Genomic DNA, 22,222 nt, shown 5'->3' on the forward strand with positions numbered 1-22,222 from the left:
TAAACACCTCCCAAGCAGGGAAGGTAAAGGTCTGCTTGGTCACACTTGTCAGCCCTGCTTCCACCAGAGGGTCATGCACCTTGGGGGGCCTGACATGTGTTGCACATGCATCGTCAGGAGGAGGCTGAGTGCAGTGTGGTTTCCTCTCTTGCGCTCAGGAGGAGCCAGCCACTGAACTGTGCCTCGCTTGGCTCCGCCCTCAGCCTCCTCCGCCACCTCAACATTGAGGGGGCCCGGTCCTCTGCCAGCCAATAGGGAGGGGGTCAAAGACACCTCCGCCTCTAGGAGTTGGCATGCCTCGCCTCCACCATATTCTTTGCGCTTGTTGTACATTCAGAATGTGTGAGAAGGAGTCCTATGCACATAGATTAGTACGCTCATTAAGCATGGGGCTGAGGGATGCATTAGCTGAGAGGCGCTCTCCCTGTCAGTGTGCAAAAGGTGTTGGTTCAAACACTTGAGGTGGCATTCAACTAGTTTTACTCGAAGTTAGACCTAGTGAAGTTAATGGACCTAATGTAGTCATGTTCACTGATTTCAATGGATGAGTAAAACGTAAGCTGACTGGGAGTCCTACCTCTGTGTTTGCCTTTAGCAAATGCATATTTTTTTCTCCTGGTTTTTTGGGTGGCCCAATAATTCAATAGGCAATTTGATGCTGTCATTTCAGTGTTGTCTTTATGCGATTTTAAAAACTGACCAACTCTTTTGGTTTTGTACGATGCTTGGAGCTGGGGTTTTTTTTTTTTAAAGCAGCATAAAACACTTAAAATAAACAAACACAACAACAACATAATAATAATAATAATAATAATAATAAATTTTATTTATATCCCGCCCTCCCCAGCCGAAGCCGGGCTCAGGGCGGCTAACAACACTAAAACAATGCAACATTATAAAAACATTATAAAAATTAATTAAAATACAAATTGATGGCAACCATAAACTAAAGTTTTGTAAAGATTGCCAAAGGAGGGAGTCAGGCTGCGCCCTGACCAAAGGCCTGGTGGAACAGCTCTGTCTTGCAGGCCCTGCGGAAAGATGTCAAGTCCTGCAGGGCCCTTGTCTCTTGCGACAGAGCGTTCCACCAGGTTGGAGCCGCAACCGAAAAAGCTCTGGCTCTAGACACACAAATTATAGCACCCACCTGCTCCCATGCAAAGACATGTTGGTTGAAGTAGAACTGGATCTGCTCATTGGCAATGTTGATGCAGAGCTGTTCAAACGAATTCTTTTTGAAGTTTTCAAAACCAAAGATGTCAAGAATCCCAATGTTCAGCCCTTCGTCATTTCCGCTGAAATGTACAGAATTTGCACATTAGATTCTCCAGCGCCGTTTGGTTATTTCACATCAGCTTCAACCCCGCAGCTCCTTCAAAAATGTAACTATTACATGTCTGGTTTAACACGATTGGGAGTCAGCAACTGGGCAGGGTCTCCTCCAGCTTGAGATGTTGACAGAGTCTAATGTGCTGTGTGCCAAGGAGAGTCAGCCGGAGACCGAATGTCTAACTACAAGCCCTTTATTTCTGAATGTAAGAGTGGCCACAAGATCAGCCAGTCCTTGCTCCTGGGCAAAGAGTGTTCATAGAAGGCACAAGTATTTGCATATCCCGTGGGTTAATTTGCATTGCAAATCTGAATTTACAAAGGCATCTTGCTCTACAGCAATGTATCCCGGCTGAATCAGGACAAAATCCCCTTGCTTAAAATATATGTAAGAGATTGGCTGCAACACTTACAATTAAACGAGGTATTTAAAGAAGATAAAAAGAAAGGATTCAGCTATACTTTATCTAGATTCCAAAGTGAAATCATTGAAGATAATACAAAACTCCTAAGGAAAGCATGTAAGTTACTATTAGAGTGGGAAACTAAAGACGAGGAAGTTAAAAGTGTGATGATAAAATGGGCACAAGACCTGGGACACACAATATACAAATGGGAGATTGGGAAAAATTATGGAAATCTAATTTAAAATGTACTGATTGCAAATTGTTAAAAGATAATTATATGAAGATGATGTATAGATGGTATATTACACCTGTAACAATGGCAAAAATGTATAAAACAGGCTCTAAAAAATGTTGGAAGTGTAAAGAAAAAGAGGGTATGTTTTTACATATGTGGTGGAATTGTAGAATAATCAAGAAATATTGGGAAATGATATATAATGAAATGAAAAAGATGTTTAAAATAACCTTTGTTAAAAGCCCAGAAGCCTTTTTATTAGCCATTATAGGTCAAGACCTGATGAAAGGTGAAAACTAGTCCAGGGTCTGCTGCTACATTACATTGGCTTGGTCCATTTTCTGCAAGGTGGAGAGGAAGGAGCACATCTGTTTGTGCACCATGCAAATGTTATCACTACCCAGGCAAATGTCTGAACCTAAGATAGCAACCTGTAGTGAATTCTCAGGGCAGATTTATCATGAATGGCACATGAAGGCAGATTGAAACTGCTTTCACTGCAGCTGCTGCAACACACAAAATAGCACTGCATGGATCACTCTGATCACACGGTCAGTTTTCACACCTTTGGCAGCAGCTGCCAGAAACACCAGCTGACAGCCAATCCACATGGTGAGCTCTTCTTTTCACCCTGCTGCAGGCATAAGCTACCACACACAGAAGCCATGGCCAGTGCATATCACAGGCTCCTTGCAATGTGTAAATCAGACCTTATGCTTGCATACTGGAATGCAGAAAGGAAGAGGTGAGGCTTCTGTATGCATGGAGTGGTGGAGTGAGCCCAAACTGTGAATTAAAACCTAAGGGAGACATGAGGCAAGGGATGTGGCTAAGAGAGACATGTTTGTGCTGCTGAGAAGCACAACTACAAATAAACTGTTCACTTTTGTCTTGTTCTTGCTTTGTTTGCAAGGGCTTAGAATATAATATCTTAAAAGTTGGGTTTGGGAATAGCTAGTGAAATTGGTATTGTATTCCATTTGAAATTTCTGGTCTGGATGACTGGGGTCTCGGGACATTCCAGACACTATGCATTTCACATCGAAACAAGGTTCTGTTTCTTACGAGAAAGAAAAAACCCTTACCTTAAAAATGTACCTGGCTTGAGCAGCGCATTGATGCGGTTGACTATCCAACTAAAGAGACGCCCGTACAAGGCTTTGGCTGTGGCGTCTCTTACATCGAAAGCTTTTTCCATCGTGTTGGGCCGTATAATAGTTTCCCCTCGGGCCACCACACAATGAGAGGTCAGAGCTTCTTGCAGTTCATCTGCCTGTATACACAGCAAAGATGCGGCTGGAAAACGGAGGAATGGTGTCACGTCCATAATGTATCACACATTTCTTAATTTTATATGTAAAAGCTCCCTACAACAGGTGGACCACAGACTGGATACCACATGCATTTCATTAAGCACCCTGGGTCTCCTTCTGCCCACCAACTGTACAGTGGGAAGTAGCTGAGAAGGAAAAGGGCTTTGATGTTGTGCAAAGTATGAATACTGCAGCTCCTTGCTCTGCAAGAAGATCAAAACAGAGGGGAAAATACACCAGCAAAGAGGTAGACGTGTGTTCCTTACAAATATACATAAGGAGTCTATGCGTTTTGCAACTGCGTATTTGTAATTTGCACGATGCAATTGCATTTGGCTGTTTGAGGCTTTAAATAAGGCAGGGCTTGATTTCACCTGTGCTTTTCATTATTTGCATTCTTCTGTAAGGGCTATTGAGTTCTTTTGGCTTCATGCAATCTGGGCCAATAAAGGGTGCTGTATAGGGTCCCTGCCAGTTTTATAGCCTTGTCCTCATGATATGACTTCCCAATGGCTAAATCTTCCTTTATCCATGATCACTGAATCTGGGGTAGCCTAACCCATGTCCCTCCTTCCCCAAATGCTTCCCAAACACATTATGCAAACAACAGCAGCACACCAACAAAATCAGCCGCAACTAATCATCCCAGAAGGCACCTGACCGAACTGGGAACAGTGTTACTAAAGTCCACAGAGCTCACCAAGTTACTATCATACTAGAGCGCATCTACTCCCCTACTGTCTCACACCAAGGGAGGACCAGCCTTCTGTCAGTTCCAGACTCTCACTCTGAAGGCATCTGGTGTCTTTATTTGTTGCACAGGCTCTCACCCTGTGCAGGAAACCAGACATGCACCTTAGGCCCTCCCACTATCTAACCTCCTCCAGGTTCGTGGGGGGGGGGAATAGAAGAGGGTAGTGTTCTCACTGTTGGGACTTCTGAAGAGATGAAACTCTATGGTGTCACCCCTGTTGTGTAGACTCTGCCAGCAAAGGGCTGCAGGGTTTCTATGCTCCCTGACCCAGCAAGGAGCTGGAGCAAGAGGCTGCAAGATTGAGTGCAGCTTCTCTCTGGACTATGGACCAGGCAGAGGGTCCCATTCCTTACCACACTTACCAGGGACCTCAGCTGTCCCCAAAGCAAAAAACTAATCACCCAGATGCTCAGGTACTCAGCCCCATGAAAGATCTTCTCCAGTCCCCCAGTGCTGCAGCTATTCATCTCAGGAAATAAACTCAAGGTTGAGGGTCACAGGAGGAAAGTCCCTACTCAAACTCTAGACCAGTGTTTCCTAAACTTGGGTCTCCAGCTGTTTTTGGACTTCAATTCCTATAATCCCTGACCACTGGTCCTGCTTAGCTAGGGGTGATGGGAGCTGTAGGCCAAAAACACTGGTCTAGGCTTTCAAAAAATTCATGTGGCCTGTTGTGGGAGACACTGAGCTTAGCTCAGTTGGTAAAGCATGAGACTCTTAATCTCAGGCTCATGGGTTCAAGCCCCATGTTGGGCAAAATATTTATGTATTGCAGGGGGTTGGACTAGATGACCCTCACGGTCCCTTCCAACTCTACAATTTTATGATTCTATGAAAAAACAGGCCATCCCAGCCCCATTAGCTGCTTTAAAAACATGCAACGTTTGTTAAGAGGCCGGGCCCAGGCTGTGTAGAGCTTTTCAAGCAATGAGGTAAGCTTTCTGCAATATGCAGATAAGTCTGGAGCTCATAATTATGGAGACAGTTCACAAAAGGCATTTAATTATTATAAAAAGGAAAGAAAACTCACAGTTCTCCAGAGGCGTTGGATTGGAAATGATGCTCTTGTCAATCATGTACTCGGTTACTACGGAAGAGAATTCGATGTTGCCCACGTTTAAAATGGCAGCAAGGATGCTGTATACGCTCCCTAGTTCCTGAAAGACAGATGCACAAAAACATTCCAATTCATAGCCTTATAATTGACACCCCAGGCAACAATCACAGCATTCCATTTCTTCATTTTCATATCCATCTTGCATTTAGAGAACCAGCGTTTTACCAGGGGCTGCACCCTCTTCAATTTGCTTTAACTTTACAGTGCAGCTTGAATGTTTGTTTGTTTTTTTAAAAAAGGGTATGGCATGGAGGTTATATAGCTAATAGAGTAAGACTAGTTCTATTCAGTACTCAATGGGTATGTTTTTCTGGATCTTCCCCCCTTAGGGATTTTCTTCTAAACATTTTTCTGATTCTGCAAATCTTAGGGTTAATGAAACAAACAAACAAACAAACAAACACACAAACAAACAAACAAACAAACAAAAGACCTACTACCCATAGGCTTGTGTTTTGATTCTTTTTCTTTTGAAGAAATAATCACCCACTATATCTATTTGTAAATTATTCTGATAAATGGAATAAAATGATTATATTGACTACTGATTATACCGACTTCTGTAATTACACCATGTTACATGTATTGCAGCTTACATCTTTTGCACCCTTTCCTGATCTCTTGTAAGGTGTGATGTCTTTTATTCCCAACAGCCCTTTTCCTGCATCGTGTGTGTGTGTGTGTGTGTGTGTGTGTGTGTGTTGCCATGTAACCTTCAGTTTGATTTTAAAGGAGCAAAGGAATATATAGGCTATGTGTTTACAGCACAGGGACCTGCCACTCTGTTAAAAAGGGAGAGATTTTCTGAAATGCTTAGGGGGTTGTTTTGACCATACTGCAATCAAGTTCTGCCCCAGAGCCTTTCTAAACATAGCAGAATCTGGAGGAAACAGAAGTCTAAAGAAGACATTTCTGGGGGCTTCACTTTTTCGCGCACTCCCATGTAATTTCCCCCCATCCTGTGTACCCAGAAAAGCAGAGTGCTGTCAATGGAGAGTCAAACCTGCTGTGTGTGTGGCTATAGCTCAAATTCCCTCTTAAGGGAGCACAAATTAGACAAGCCAGCCTGTTCTGTTTGGAAACAGGGTACACTGAAACCTAGAAAGAAGAGGTTACAGCTCATCCCACTTGTGTGTGCTTCAAGGGCTAATTTTGCCTGATGAAAAGCTTGTTCAAATTACAGTCTATTGTACTAGCTGGTCCGAAAAAACCAAAGCTGACAATGAACACGATTTCATGGCAGTATTCACAAATCACAGTAAGGCATTAACTATGCACAAGCAAATTGGACAGGAGTTGCTCCTCCTACTCACGCCACAAATCCCTGGATTAGCTGCACATATTGTTGCACGCCACCCCAAACTCTGAGCAGTGCAAGATTCTGGGGGGTTCCAGATGCTTATGAAGGGTTTGTGTTTCCTTTTGGGAATGAGGCACAGCAGAGACTGTGGTGTCTTTATTTACACACATATACAACCTGAGCCTTTGATGGAGGGGTTCACAGCATCAGCACCAAAAGAGGGTCTTGCTTCTCCCATAGCCACATCCTTGGATTCTAGCAGAAATCAGGCCTGGCACTCTCTCTCTGCCTTTCCGGACTTCTATTGCATCCAGTTTCTAACTCACATCACTCAACTCTCTGTTTTGTCTTTCCAAATAACAGACAGCTGAGGGAGGGAGGCCTACCCATTTGGCCTCTGGCACAGAGTCACTCTCGTTGTTCCCTTAACAAACCATACTTAGTGGGCATTACCAGGCTGGCGTGGGTATTCCAGCAATTGAATCCATGCTGGATCCAGGAATTAGAAGGGAAGCTCTGACATACAGCCTATCTGTGTGCCCCTCCCCCAGCTCATAGTAATATGAACTAGGAATGGTAGTTTGTTTTGCTACCAAGCAACCGTGCTCCATAGTCAACTGATTATGGTTTGTTGGAGTGCAGACTGACAATTTAAGCCACCACCAGCTACCACCTTTGGGGAAGTACTCTAGAATGGGGTGGTCAACCTTTTCTGGACAAACAGCTCACTCTTTGGCTAGAAACTGGGGGCTAGAATCTTAGACATACAGACCCTCCTTCTCAGCTAATCCATGCAGATCAGCTGAGAAGGGGGTGTTACATATCCTCCAACATTTCTCCAGTGAAAATAGAGACGCCCCGTTCCCTACTGATAATTTTACTATTTATAGCCCACACATCTTGCTGGGTTGCCCCAGCTACTCTGAGTGGCTTCCAACGTATATAAAAATGTAATAAAATATTAAACATTTTAAAAACTTCTCTATACATACCCTCCCACATTTCTCCAATGAAAATAGGGACATCCTACCATACCCTCCAATGTTTCTCCAGTGAAAATAGGGACATCCTAAGGAAAAGCAGGACATTTCAGGATCAAATCAGAAACCAGGATGGCTTCTCTAAATCAGGGACATCTCGGGAAAATAGAGACAGTCTGGTGTTATTGCCCTCTCTCTGCTCATCAAACAGCTGATCTGATGACTGGAGAGGAGGTGATTTGCATTCCCATCAGGGCGATGGGTTTCAGCCACTTTAGCACTGTGTCAGATGTATTCCCCTTCTTTTTGCCACTGCCTCCAAAATTAGTGGCATCTTGGGGGGGGGGGGAGAAATTAGTGTGGGAGTTGGATCAGGCCCCTGAACTGGGAGCGAGACACCCCACTACTCTAGAAATGATTGGCAACCTTCCTACGCGCTACTGTCAATCAAGACCTACTTTTCTCTCTCTAAGGTGCACAAGTTAAAATATCACTGACACTCACCTCCATCGTAAACCCAATCACCTTGAAGCACTGCTCAATTAATTCAAATTGGGATTTGTAGAAGCTATTGTTCATTAAATCTTGTACAGTTCTGAGATGTTCATTTTGTAGATACCTAGAGGGATGATGGGGACAGGGAGAAGAGTATGAGAAATTGTGAATCCACTCTACGTTTCAGAAGGCTCACTCTAGCAAAGGCCGCCCACATATGCATTTATCCTAAAGAATGCAATACAAATGGAATGTTATACCTGGGAGGTTTATTTTCTGGCAATTTGTAATGAGCTAGTTTTTTCTTCTCAGCCAAACCAGCATAGATGTAATAGAAAATATGAAAATTCTTCTCTCCTCTGAAATGGGAAAAAGAAACACACCACACACCCCAATATGGCAATTATTGAAACACAATCAATACTGAACCAGTAATGTCTAATTTCTGATTGTCTTCTACTATTATAAAATTTATTTTATTCGAAATGTTTTCCCACTGCCTTTCAGGGCAACAAGCCCTCCTAAAACAGCTTACAGTAGAATCGCAACAGTTAACAAATGCAATAAATGGTAATAGTAATCATAGAAGTAGCTTAGCCCATGTGACATCATGATTCCCAGTCCACTGTTAATGCTTAACCCAAATAAATCAATGTGTTGGTCATCATAACGTTTACACAGAGCATAGATCAGGCTTCCTCAAACTCAGACTTCCAGATGTTTTGAAACTACAATTCCCATCATCACTGACCACTGGTCTTGTAGCTAGGGATCATGGGAATTGTGGGCCAAAAACATCTGGAGGGCCACGTTTGAGGAAGCCTGGCTTAGATGTAAAGGCCCAAGCTACATGGGCATTAGCCAACATAAAATGTAAACAACAACAATAATAACAACACAGTTCAGGTTATGCACAATGCAGTTTCAGAGGCAACATCCAAGGTGTCTGATTGGGCTAGTCCAGGCACCCTCAAACTCGGCCCTCCAGATGTTTTGGGACTACAACTCCCATCATCCCTAGCTGACAGGACCAGTGGTCAGGGATGGTGGGAACTGTAGTCCCAAAACATCTGGAGGGCCGAGTTTGGAGATGCCTGGGCTAGGCAGATGGAGTCCCACCCCAATGACATGTAGGCTGTACCACCCTTAGAGTTTGTTTGAACCAAGCCTCTCTTTCCCACAGCCAGAAAAGCACCCCCTTTGTTTTCCTTTTACTTACACAGCTTGATGTATGACTCTTGATTTTTCTAGGAGGTATTCTGAAATCAGAGCACTTACAACAGTTCCACTGGAAGTGAACTTCATTTCTAGGTATTTCCCAAATCTGCTGGAATTATCATTAATAATAGTGCCTGCATTTCCAAAAGCCTCCAGCAGATTGTTGACTTGGAGAATTTTTTCTTGAAGTGTCCTGTTATTAGCCTAGATACGCATTCCAAAATAACAACAGCAATAAGGAAAATGCACAGAACTTTAAAACACAAATGTAATTTTTCAGAATAGTGACGAAATAGTACTCCTTTACTCTGTGGGGTTGTTGGAATCCTCCTTATCTGGGGATGTTCACCATCAATAACTAGCAGAAAGTAAAGGCTAGTTCACCTATTAGTTCCTTAACTAGGGGAACATATTTATTTGAACCATTCTGTTGGGGATTTGATCATGTCTAAGGGTGCAAAAGAAAGATGTGGCAAAGACTTTATTTACAAGTTGGAAGCTGAGCTGGCATGGTACAGGAGGCAGAAGGCAAAGACCAGGCATAGGCAAACTCCGGCTTCCAGATGTTTTGAGACTACAATTCCTATCATCCCTGACCACTGGCCTGTTAGCTAGGGATTATGGGAATTGTAGTTCCAAAACATCTGGAGGGCCGGAGTTTGCCTATGCCTGGCAAAGACATAAATAAAGAGGTCTAGGATATGTCTTACCCTTCCAAGGACAGTCAACTGCTGAACCAGAAGATGGGCACTTTGTGTCTTCCCTGCTCCACTTTCTCCAGATATGACAATACACTGAAGGCAAGAGTGGAAGAGCACATGCTATAACTGGCTATCTTCACAACCCAGAGGGGTATATCAAACCTGGCCCACCATTACCACTACCTGATCAGAGCTGAATGTGACCATGGACTGGTATGCGATATCAGCCACAGCAAAGATGTGAGGAGGGTTGGCAGTCCGTTTGGCCCCAATGTACAGTTTGGAATGCTGAAAAGTTAAAAGAGAAATGCTATGTACTCCTCTGTTTTAGACTATCATCTTGTGTCACTGGCCTCATGAGACTGACTGAGAAGTGATGTTGCCAAAATTTATAATTACCTGGTTCGGAATACAGTGGTACCTCGGGTTACATACGCTTCAGGTTACAGACTCCGCTAACGCAGAAATAGTGCTTCAGGTTAAGAACTTTGCTTCAGGATGAGAACAGAAATCATGCTCCAGCGGCGCGGCGGCAGCAGGAGGCCCCATTAGCTAAAGTGGTGCTTCAGGTTAAGAACAGTTTCAGGTTAAGAACGGACCTCTGGAACGAATTAAGTACTTAACCTGAGGTACCACTGTACTCATTTGCTTAGCTCTGAATGCTCAGAGGCAATATTCCACTCAGTGTTCTCTTCCAACTCAGAGTGAGAAATGAGACTTTGCACAACTTCTTCCCTTGTGGCCTGTCTTTAGTCCAAGCATCGGACATCAATCACTTCTCCGACAGATCTAAGCTAACAGCTCCAGAGAGGTATTTGAAAGCTCCAGGGACATGTGGTCAAGCCCAGTGATGTTACCAAGGGGTGGATGTGTGCAATCACTCAAAATTGCAAGATTTTATTTTCCTACCTGTGTAGCGTAAAGGTCTAAGTTCCGAAAAGGATTGACTGCAATGAGAATGTCCCCCACGTAGGTGTAGATCTGATTCTTGGCGTAGCTCTTTTGCAGTTGCTCTGTTACTGTATTCTGTTGGGGGGAGGGCAGAGAAGGACATGTCTATTGATGTCTGGTTTTGAAAATTTATTCAAAGGAATTGAGAACCAGGACTTTCGGGCATCTTGATACTACACAGACATCAGAAACGTTTTGGTGTCTTGAGCCATATTGCCAACATGCATAATTGTGTGTTCCCTTACTATGTGCTCATTTACCTTCAGTTCTGTGCATCTGCATTAGTGATTAGTAGCACAAAAATGTATTAGAGCCACAGAAGACCTCCTACTATGTCACACAGTGAGTCCATCCAGTTCAGTATTGTCTGGAATGACTGGCAGCATTTCTCCAGGGTTTCTGATAAGTGACCTTCTCACTCAGCCCTACCTAGAGGTGTTGTGGGTTGAATCTGGGGCCTTTAAAGCATGCAAAGTATGTGCTCTGTCCCTGAGTTATGGCCCATCCTAACTGTGTCTGACTAATGCTCTATCTAACTTGTCAACTCTCACTGCCATTAACTTTCCAAGATTCTCCTAATCTGCTGCCTGAGATCTATTTAAAATTAAATGGTGACACCAAGGATTGAACCTGGAACCTTTGGTGTGCGAGGAGTGTACTCTACCACTGAGCTATGGCTCCTTCTACAGAGTCTACTCACTCTCATATAGAATACGCACTTGGGGATCTCTATCATTTCCTCAGTTGCCTTATTTTGTCATTTGCCCCAAGTAAGAAGTAACAGATTGACTCTAATCTAATTTAGCCACTTCAGATAACATTACGTAGGAGACCCTAACATATCAGGCCACAATTTGTGGATATACAGCACTTGTGCTGGCCTTGTGTTGCCCATGATTTTACCTTCAATCTCATCACCCACCATGTTTTTATACCTGCCTTGCAAAATTCACACAAGACCGGAGAGGAGAGGAGAATTTTGCTACTTCTTTCTCTCATTAGCTACACACGCTATCACATTTAATGACTTTTGCCTTTTGGCAAAAAAACAACTTCTTAGCATATGGCTCATCATAGTGCAAATAAATGTTTGGATGAGAACCTAACACCTTAGATAAATTGCATCCATTAGTTCAGCTCCTGTGCCATTAATTGGCTAATGTTGGCAAAGCTGTTTCAAAAGTATAAAACACTCTAGAAATCGACTAATAATGACGAACCACTGGCTTGGTGAGTATCAAAATCAGAGGCTAACAGCATTTCCAGGTGGTAGGATTGATTCTTTAAGGCTCTCCAAATGTTGTTGTACTCCAGATCCTATTAACCCCAACCAGAATGCCCAATGGTCAGGAACATCGGGAACTATAGCCCAATAACACCTGGTCCTATAGCCACTGACCCCCATGAGGGAAATACAACCCCATCCAGAAATTTAAACCACAGATTGTCCTATCACAGAAGACTATTACCCAGGGTGGGTGCCTGTTCTCAGCATGCAAGTTCCTCAATCTACAAAATCCCCTAGCATTTTTTCTTTACAAAAAAAGTGTCTTACCTCATCTAGTACTTCCAAGGTTGCCAGATCATCTACATCTTCCTGGTTGGTAACTGGAGACCTACTGTAATTCCCTTTCTTAGTATGAATACGCTCAAATCTGTTCAAGAAAACAAAAACATGGAAGGATGCTTCTACATGCAAAGAAAAATGCAGGAAGAACAGTTGTGACATTAGCAATAACCCTGTTCACACCTTCTACTCATGTTTAGAACCAACCCAATGAGTTGAGGGGAGCAGGGGTAATGTTGCTAAGCTCTGTCCCCACCGCCATCTCTCTTTACAGGCTGAAGGGTGTGAAACAGGGGTCTCTTGAAGGCAAGGAGGAGTTTGGATTTGATATCCTGCTTTATCACTACCCGAAGGAGTCTTAGAATCATAGAATCATAGAATCATAGAATCATAGAGTTGGAAGAGACCACAAGGGCCATCGAGTCCAACCCCCTGCCAAGCAGGAAACACCATCAGAGCACTCCTGACATATGGTTGTCAAGCCTCTGCTTAAAGACCTCCAAAGAAGGAGACTCCACCACACTCCTTGGCAGCAAATTCCACTGTCGAACAGCTCTTACTGTCAGGAAGTTCTTCCTAATGTTTAGGTGGAATCTTCTTTCTTGTAGTTTGGATCCATTGCTCCGTGTCCGATTCTCTGGAGCAGCAGAAAACATCCTTTCTCCCTCCTCTATGTGACATCCTTTTATATATTTGAACATGGCTATCATATCACCCCTTAACCTCCTCTTCTCCAGGCTAAACATGCCCAGCTCCCTTAGCCGTTCCTCATAAGGCATCGTTTCCAGGCCTTTGACCATTTTGGTTGCCCTCCTCTGGACACGTTCCAGTTTGTCAGTGTCCTTCTTGAACTGTGGTGCCCAGAACTGGACACAGTACTCCAGGTGAGGTCTGACCAGAGCAGAATACAGTGGCACTATTACTTCCCTTGATCTAGATGCTATACTCCTATTGATGAGGCCCAGAATTGCATTGGCTTTTTTAGCTGCCGCGTCACACTGTTGGCTCATGTCAAGTTTGTGGTCAACCAAGACTCCTAGATCCTTTTCACATGTACTGCTCTCAAGCCAGGTGTCCCCCATCTTGTATTTGTGCCTCTCATTTTTTTTGCCCAAGTGCAATACTTTACATTTCTCCCTGTTAAAATTCATCTTGTTTGTTTTGGCCCAGTTCTCTAATCTGTCAAGGTCGTTTTGAAGTGTGATCCTGTCCTCTGGGGTGTTAGCCACCCCTCCCAGTTTGGTGTCATCTGCAAATTTGATCAGGATGCCCTTGAGTCCATCATCCAAGTCGTTGATAAAGATGTTGAATAAGACCGGGCCCAAGACAGAACCCTGTGGCACCCCACTAGTCACTCTTCTCCAGGATGAAGAGGAACCATTGATGAGCACCCTTTGGGTTCGGTCAGTCAGCCAGTTACAAATCCACTGAGTGGTAGCATAGTCAAGACCGCATTTTACCAGCTTCTTTACAAGAATATCATGGGGCACCTTGTCAAATGCCTTGCTGAAATCAAGGTCGACTACATCCACTGCGTTCCCTTCATCTACCAGGCTTGTAATTCTGTCAAAAAACGAGATCAGGTTAGTCTGACATGACTTATTTTTCAGAAATCCATGCTGACTATTGGTGATCACAGCATTCCTTTCTAGGTGCTCACAGACTGTTTGCTTAATGATCTGCTCCAGAATCTTCCCTGGTATTGATGTCAGACTGACTGGGCGGTAATTATTTGGGTCCTCTCTTTTCCCCTTTTTGAAAATAGGGACAACATTTGCCCTCCTCCAGTCTGCCGGGACTTCGCCTGTTCTCCAGGAATTCTCAAAGATGACTGCCAGTGGTTCTGAAATCACATCTGCCAGTTCTTTTAATAGTCTTGGATGCAGTTCATCTGGCCCTGGAGACTTGAATACATCTAGACTAGCCAAGTATTCTTGTACTATCTCCTTAGTTATTCTGGGCTGTGTTTCCTCTGCTGAATCATTTGCTCCAAATTCTTCAGGTCGGGCATTGTTTTCTTTATTGGAGAAGACTGAGGCAAAGAAAGCATTGAGGAGTTCAGCCCTTTCTGTGTCCCCTGTTTGCATTTCACCATCTTCTCCTCTGAGTGACCCCACTGTTTCTTGAAGCGGCTAACATTCTCCTTTCCCTTCCTCCCCCACAACAAACACTCTGAGGTGAGTGGGGCTGAGAGACTTCAGAGAAGTGTGACTGGCCCAAGGTCACCCAGCAGCTGCATGTGGAGGAGCGGAGACACGAACCCGGTTCACCAGATTACGAGACTACCGCTCTTAACCACAACACCACACTGGGTCTCATGTATTGGTCAAGACTCTTTTTGCCATTCAGATCCCTGATCTTCCGCCATAGGAAGCTCTCTACTTCAGATGCTTCCTCTCTAACTTGAGGAGGGTGACAGTAATGGTGACAGTGGGCGGAGCTTACGCACACCATACATTTAAAGCACATTCAAAGCATCTCTGCTCCTGCCTGAAAGACTCCTAGGAATTATAGTTTACCCTTCACAGAGCCACAATTCCCAGCATGTGCACACACATCTTCCCCCAGCCCTGACCTCAGATCCCCAGAACAAGATCTTATGCACATTCTCACAAAGAACACTAGAAAAGCTCAAAGGTGACATGAGCCACGGGCACAAAAACGTCTTTTGATAATGCCCTGCTGTTCAAATGAAAGGTCATGGTACGTTACATGTACATCCTAAGGACCTGCAGGCGGGGGAAAGTATTATGTTGAGGCTGCAGGCATTTCAATATGGGCAAGTGATGTTTGGCTTTCACACAAATCTGTAATTTCTGAATCCATTTGCTCAGCAATGCTGTACATGAAGGTCATCTCCTTTCCAACGCCTGTCCTGTCAGCAGGGTGACTTTGATCAAGCAGCTGCCCACAAACGATAGATGCAGGAAGTGACAGCTTATCTTTCCCATTCTATTCTATTCCCCTCCCCCCACATTAGGAAAGGATGTAGACCTTGAGTCAACTTGTCATTTCCCATTCCTAGTGTCAACCATTACATACTGTGATTTTTTTATTATTATTAAAAAAAAATGGAACCATGCTGGCAAATACATAGAAGCGTTGCTAGAATAATTGCCAATGTGGTATATATCACATTCAGCCCACAGGGTTTAGCAATGGCTGTAGCTGGGGAGAAACAGAAATAAGCCAAGACGCAAGAGGAATCTTCTGTTCCTCCTCTTGCATTTTCCTTCTACCTGGGCTTTCCTCTAAGAATGCCAATTTTATTCCACCCGCTTCACGTTCACTGATGCTGCTCACATATTCAGCTTTCAGGGGGAGTTCTTCCTTACTGATTCTTTTATGACTAGCTTTAGAAACCAGCTTCATCATGCAACGTATACAGAAGAGACAGATATGAGAACACAATGTTTTGCCTGCTCTAATGTGAAAGGGCACAGATCCCTTGAGGGGTGTGAATGATGCCGCTTCTCTTCATTTGCCCCCAAAGAGTTGATAAAAATAATTCTCCCATCTGACGTTGGCGGATGGATTTCCAACCTCCCCCCATCCTGCTCACGGGCACTGTAAACAAAAATATCACTCGTTTCCCCATCTTAATCTGTGGATTTTTATTCTTTGTGTTTGCCACAGACGTTCTGTTCTACAGGCACTTCCAAAGACCTGACAGGATGATTCATCAAGGCTGTATCGACAACAGAATGACTCAAGACAGTTATTGTTTCTGCTCAGTTTCTCTCCTCCCTGCCACCCCCCCCCCACTTCATCCCTGCCTTTCAATCAAAGCAAAACGAGGCCACTGGAGCTCTTTCAGTTTCAATTGTCAAAATGAATAAAAGTGATCTTTGATGGCTCCAAAAATAGCGTGGAAAATGCCAAATCCTTGGCAATTTGTTGCCATTTGTAAAGTAATTAGGCTGACATTTATCCCATCGGATCCCAGGGCAGTGTGCAAATGACAAAAACCAAACAACAGTATGATGCTTAACTGTGGGTGGTGTTCACCGTGGTTTATTGCTTTAAGAAGTGAAACGATGGCAGTCAGAGTAATCTATGGCATAGTTTAACTGTTACATAGGTTGCCAACTTCCATGGTTAAGCATCATACTGTTTTGCTTTGGTCATTTGCACACACACTGCCCTGGGATCCTACAAGAGGCATAGCAATCTCAAAGTCTTCTTCTTCCTCCTATTCCAGTGGTGACCGAAATCTTGGTATAAGCCCACCCAAATCATTGGGCAGGTGTGGATACAACTACCTACATCTCTTTCATATGGACACATTGTGGGATGATGCAGAATCCATTTGCAACAAGCTTTTATTTTCAGAATGAAACCTGGTCCTCAATATGCACTTTTTGTGGGAGCTTTGGGGGGGGGGGGGATATGCAACAGATCTAGATGGTATGTGGACTACATAGAAAAAACAAGCACTCAGCCTCCATTGATTCTGGAATAAAAAGTCACATGTACACAGTAGTCTTCTCTCAACACATATATCCCCACATCTATCGGTCACACCCAGTTCCTTTAACACATCAACAAGCAACATGCTTCCTAGATCTTTTCTCTAAAGTTCTCCCTGTAAATCCTGTCCAAATGCTTGCAGGGCTGGTTTATGTGTGTGTGAAAAATCTTTTGTAGTGAAACCTAATTGGATCAGCTACAAAAACAACAACAAAAAACCCCAAAGCAGAAGCATCACTACAATCCTTCTTGGATTGGCAAACACAAAATGGGCAGATGAGACAACAGAAGACAAGCTGATCTTGCCAGATAATGCTTGATGGAATAACCTCCTTGTTTGAGTGTCACTTTTAGTCATCTAATTGCTATGCACTGGAGCATGTTAGGATGAGCAAGGCTGCTTTATATGGGTGAACTGTGGAGGAGGAGTGGGGAAAAAGAGTGTTGTAAAAGCTGAGGGTAGCCTTTTGCAAACACGTTGAAAGTGTCAGAAGATCGCTGATTGTGAACACTGATGTGAATGTGATCAAGGAACATCCCGTGGATTATTATGACCTCAAATCAAATACAATGGTAACTCGGGTTACATACACTTCAGGTTACATACGCTTCAGGTTACAGACTCCGCTAACCCAGAAAGAGTACCTCGGGTTAAGAACTTTGCTTCAGGATGAGAACAGAACTCGTGCTCTGGCGGCGCGGCAGCAGCGGGAGGCCCCATTAGATAAAGTGGTGCTTCAGGTTAAGAACAGTTTCAGGTTAAGAACGGACCTCTGGAACGAAATAAGTACTTAACCCGAGGTACCACTGTACAGGAGAGGGGTGAAGTCAAAATGAAATCTGATTCCATGCGCTGGAACAGTCTTGGACCACAATAAGTGCACTTTAAAAGAGAGTGGACCACACAAAGCACCTTAGAGTAGGGCTGCCATTTCCCCAGACATTACTGGGATTTCAAAGGTGGAATTGATGTCTGGGGGGATTTCTAAAAAATCGGGGGTTTTCTGGCAACTTTGGGGCTCAACAACTTTGGGATTTGTCTGGGGGGGGGGACCTCAGAAGCTTTCAGGGTGTCCTGGTTTTCACTTTTTGAAATATGGCAACCGTACCTTAGAGGTAGATATGAGCTTGACACTCAGGAATCAAAGGTCACAGAAATCACCTCTCAAGGGTTGGTTGGTTGTGGCATTGGATATCAAGTAGCAGAGAGCCAATGTCTTCAGAATAATTGGGGAAGGTGCAGGTTTTAGCCCTTATGGCTCTGATGTTAGTCTTCAAAATGTGCAAAATCTGGTTGAGTTCTAGGAGTCTGTTAACCCCCCCCCAACTCTGTGGGGTAGGCTAGGCTGAGAGTCAGTGACTGGCCCAAGGTCACCTAGCGAACTTCATGGCTGAGTTCTGAACCCTGGTCTCCTGGGTCCTAGTCTGACACTCTAACTACTACCACACCACAATGGCTCTCATTTTGGGCTTTCATTAGGGGCACCTATACCTTTGCATTTCATTCAGTGCAGTTTGCATTCGAAATACACATTCAGTCTTTACTACTTGTATGTTTTTTAAAGGGACAAGTGACCATTTTATCTGAACTGGAATGCTGTAGGAGGAGAAAATGAAGGAAATGCTGCCATGAAGTTATTGGCTAGCTGGCTTGTCAGTCAGAACTGGAGCAGAAGGTAGCTGCTTGGAGGAGGGACCTTGAAGTGCATGATTTGCAGTCAAAAGATCCCTGGTTCAGTCCTTGATATTCTCCATGTGGGACTAGAAAAAAAACCCCACTTAAAACCTTCACATCAAGAGCTAGATAGAAGATGGATAATACTGATGGACCAAGGGACGCGGGTGGCGCTGTGGGTTAAAGCCTCAGTGCCTAGGACTTGCCAATCGAAAGGTCGGCGGTTCGAATCCCCGCGGCGGGGTGCACTCCCGTCGTTCGGTCCCAGCGCCTGCCAACCTAGCAGTTCGAAAGCACCTTCGGGTGCAAGTAGATAAATAGGGACCGCTTACCAGCGGGAAGGTAAACGGCGTTTCCGTGTGCGGCTCTGGCTCGCCAGAGCAGCGATGTCATGCTGGCCACGTGACCCGGAAGTGTCTCCGGACAGTGCTGGCTCCCGGCCTATAGAGTGAGATGAGTGCACAACCCTAGAGTCTGGCAAGACTGGCCCATACGGGCAGGGGTACCTTTACCTTTACCTTACTGATGGACCAATGGTTTGACTCTACACAAGCCAGCCTCGCCTCACATGATCAAACTGAGAAGAGGAGGGAAGATTATTTTGATTATCTGCCGTTTTGTCACTGGCAACATTAAATAGCAACACTTAAGCAACTGTGTTCTACACAGTGTTCACAATTTCAGTATTTAGATTTGCAGCTTGCATCAACTCATACATCTAATTTGATTTCTTGGCTTTGAAGTTCAGGCTCTCTCCTTAGTACCATGCACTGGATTTGTTCTTGGTCATTGGGACTTTATTCCTGCAAGAGCTTGTCACTTCATGGTTAAAAGAGTTTTTCAAAATGCTAAGGGTAATTATATTCATTTGCAGGGGGGCGGGGGGGGGCAATGCATCCTTATAAGATAAATTGCAGACTATAAAAAGAACAAAATAAATCCTCAGATCTCACTGGAAGATTGCAAAAACAAAACAAAACACAAACCAAAAAACATAAAGCCACCAAAAATATCAATAAGAAGAAACGCAACTGATCTTAATCAGATTTCTCTATACAGCTCATTTGACGTGGGAAAAAGGAGACATTAACAATTGAGACTGTTAAAATAGCACCGCCTTTTATGTTCTATGTGCTATTTGATCCCCTTCAAAAAAACCTATTATCTGTTACCTTGAAGCAGAGTAGAAATATATCAATATTCACCAATGACTAAGTCTCACATTCAGAACATTACTTTGATGAACTTGTTTCAGAATTTCTGAAACAGAGCCAAAACACTTTGGGCAATTTCATACAAGGCTCGAAGATTATGAATGCTTCATAATGCATAATTACTTTGCTAAATACTGTTGGAACAAGGATGAAAATATCCCCGTCTAAAAGTGGCATTATTTCTGGCAACACATTTCCCTTCCTTTGCACGTGAAGGAAATGTTTTGCCAGAAATAATGCAACTTCATAGAGGGGGATACTTTGGCCACAGTTATTCACGTGGAAGAACTTCAGTGGCCTCAATCCTGTGAGAACAGTTAACAGGCATCACAAAGAGTGTATTCCACAGCTGAGCAGATATGTATGGTGGACCACTAAGGATTGCCTGACTGGGATTGTAAGAGCAGGGAGTTCCCAACACCTGACAAACAGCCACACGTGAGCAGTGGGTTGTATTCAGTTTGGTTAAGTCACATTATGCTTATCTAATATTACATAATCTGTTCAAGTCTTAGTTCAAATTCCAGCTTCCTCACTGGTTTACAGAGATGCTTGCTACTTAAGTGGGTTGCATTCATAAAAAATGAGGATGTCGCTTAAAATAAAAATTTGAAGAATAATTTAAATAAATGGTCTTCAAGATCACATTTTCCCCCAGTAGTGATGTATGGAAGTGAGAGCTGGACCATAAAGAAGGCTGATCACCGAAGAATTGATGCTTTTGAATTATGGTGCTGGAGGAGACTCTTGAGAGTCCCATGGACTGCAAGAAGATCAAACACATCCATTCTTAAGGAAATCAGACCTGAGTGCTCACTGGAAGGACAGATTGTGAAGCTGAGGCTCCAATACTCTGGCCACCTCATGAGAAGAGAAGACTCCCTGGGAAAGACCCTGATGTTGGGAAAGATGGAGGGCACAAGGAGAAGGGGACGACAGAGGACGAGATGGTTGGACAGTGTTCTCGAAGCTACAAACATGAGTTTGACTAAACTGCGGGAGGCAGTGGAAGACAGGAGTGCCTGGCGTGCTCTGGTCCATGGGGTCACGAAGAGTCGGACATGACTGTCAGGACTGGTCTAAACGACTAAACAACAACAACAACAACAAAGACCACATTTTGTTACATGCAGACAGACCCTCCCCCCCCAAAAAAGTACCTTGCTTTTTCTGTGATTCCCATTTGCTGGTGAACATCAATGAATTCCATCAGCTGCATCTGCAAGACAGTCTCTTTGCCCTCCACTTGCTTTACAAAGTCATGCTGCAGCAGGTCAGACACTGTTGGGCGTTTCTCATAATCTTTGGTCAAACACCTGCACCATTGGAAAAAGCACAGCTTTTAGGAAATGCGGTTATGTAATAAAAAGACAGATGGTAGCAGAGAACTAGGGAGGAAGCCTGATTTCAAGCAGTGGGACATGGAAGAGTCCTGTGGGTGTAGTGACCTCCCCTATGGGAGCGGGTGGCACTGTGGTCTAAACCACTGAGCCTCTTGGGTTTGCTGATCAGAAGGTCAGCGGTTCGAATCTGCATGACGGGGTGAGCTCCCATTGCTCTGTACCAGCTCCTGCCAACCTAGCTGTTCGAAAGCATGCCAGGGCAAGTAGATAAATAGGTACCACTGTGGCAGGAAGGTAAACGGCATTTCCATGCGCTCTGGTTTCCGTCATGGTGTTCCGTTATGCCAGAAGCAGTTTAGTCATGCTGGCCACATGACTCAGAAAGCTGTCTGTGGACAAACACCGGCTCCCTTGGCCTGAAAAGCAAAATGAGCACCGCACCCCATAGTTGCCTTTGACTGGACTCAATCTTTGAGGGGTCCTTTACCTTTACCTTTAGTGACCTCCCCTCCTGGCAGCACCATGTTCACCAGCATGGGAACATGGCAGGGTGAGGGGCAGAGGAGCTGTAGCTTAGTGATGTTGACTCCAGACAGCTTTTTATGTCTTCAGCTCCCCTTTTAATTGGTGCTTTTATAATGTTGCTGGATTTTTGTGTTTCTTGTCTGTTTTAATCTTGCTATAGGTTTGTGGGGTGGTCAGTCTGGATGATACTCATGGGTGTCCCTTACGAACTTGTGATCCAGTGTAGGGGAAGGTAAAATGTATATGAGGAAACCAGCAAGATTTGTTGAGGTGACAGCCACCTCCATCCTATGATCAGGTTGCGCATACATTTGAATGAAACCACCCTAAAGACACAATACAGTCATACCTTGGTTCTCAAACTTAATCCATTCCGGGAGTCTGATTGACTCCCAAAACCGTTCAGAAACCAAGGCGCAGCTTCCAATTGGCTGCAGGAGCTTCCTGTGCTTAATTGGAAGCCACATCGGACATCCAGCTTCTGAAAAATGTTCAAAAACTGGAACACTTACTTCCGGCTTTTCGGCGTTTGGGAGCACAAACGTCTGAGTACCAAGGCGTTCAAGAACCAAGGTATGGTTGTAGTCTCCGCTAACCTACATTCCAAAGAACCAAAATTTTGGGCAAG

The 22,222-nt window shown here is 44.1% G+C and overlaps 1 protein-coding gene across 2 annotated transcripts in view; it reads right to left on the reverse strand.

The window, feature by feature from the left end:
- MYO3A (myosin IIIA) overlaps positions 1-22,222 on the reverse strand; it is a 107,917-nt gene that overhangs the window by 46,597 nt on the left and 39,098 nt on the right. For both annotated transcript variants that reach the window (XM_077936835.1, XM_028750999.2), the window contains exons 9-19: positions 20,887-21,042; positions 12,356-12,455; positions 10,759-10,875; positions 10,033-10,137; positions 9,859-9,942; positions 9,150-9,352; positions 8,191-8,289; positions 7,940-8,054; positions 5,069-5,195; positions 3,057-3,267; positions 1,148-1,295 (exon numbers count right to left, since the gene is read on the reverse strand). In XM_077936835.1, coding sequence (XP_077792961.1) covers positions 1,148-1,295; positions 3,057-3,267; positions 5,069-5,195; positions 7,940-8,054; positions 8,191-8,289; positions 9,150-9,352; positions 9,859-9,942; positions 10,033-10,137; positions 10,759-10,875; positions 12,356-12,455; positions 20,887-21,042 — 1,465 coding nt within the window. The remainder of the gene's footprint in view (positions 1-1,147; positions 1,296-3,056; positions 3,268-5,068; positions 5,196-7,939; positions 8,055-8,190; positions 8,290-9,149; positions 9,353-9,858; positions 9,943-10,032; positions 10,138-10,758; positions 10,876-12,355; positions 12,456-20,886; positions 21,043-22,222) is intronic.

This window comes from Podarcis muralis, chromosome 12 (assembly GCF_964188315.1).
Source record: "Podarcis muralis chromosome 12, rPodMur119.hap1.1, whole genome shotgun sequence".
Lineage (NCBI taxonomy): Eukaryota > Metazoa > Chordata > Lepidosauria > Squamata > Lacertidae > Podarcis > Podarcis muralis.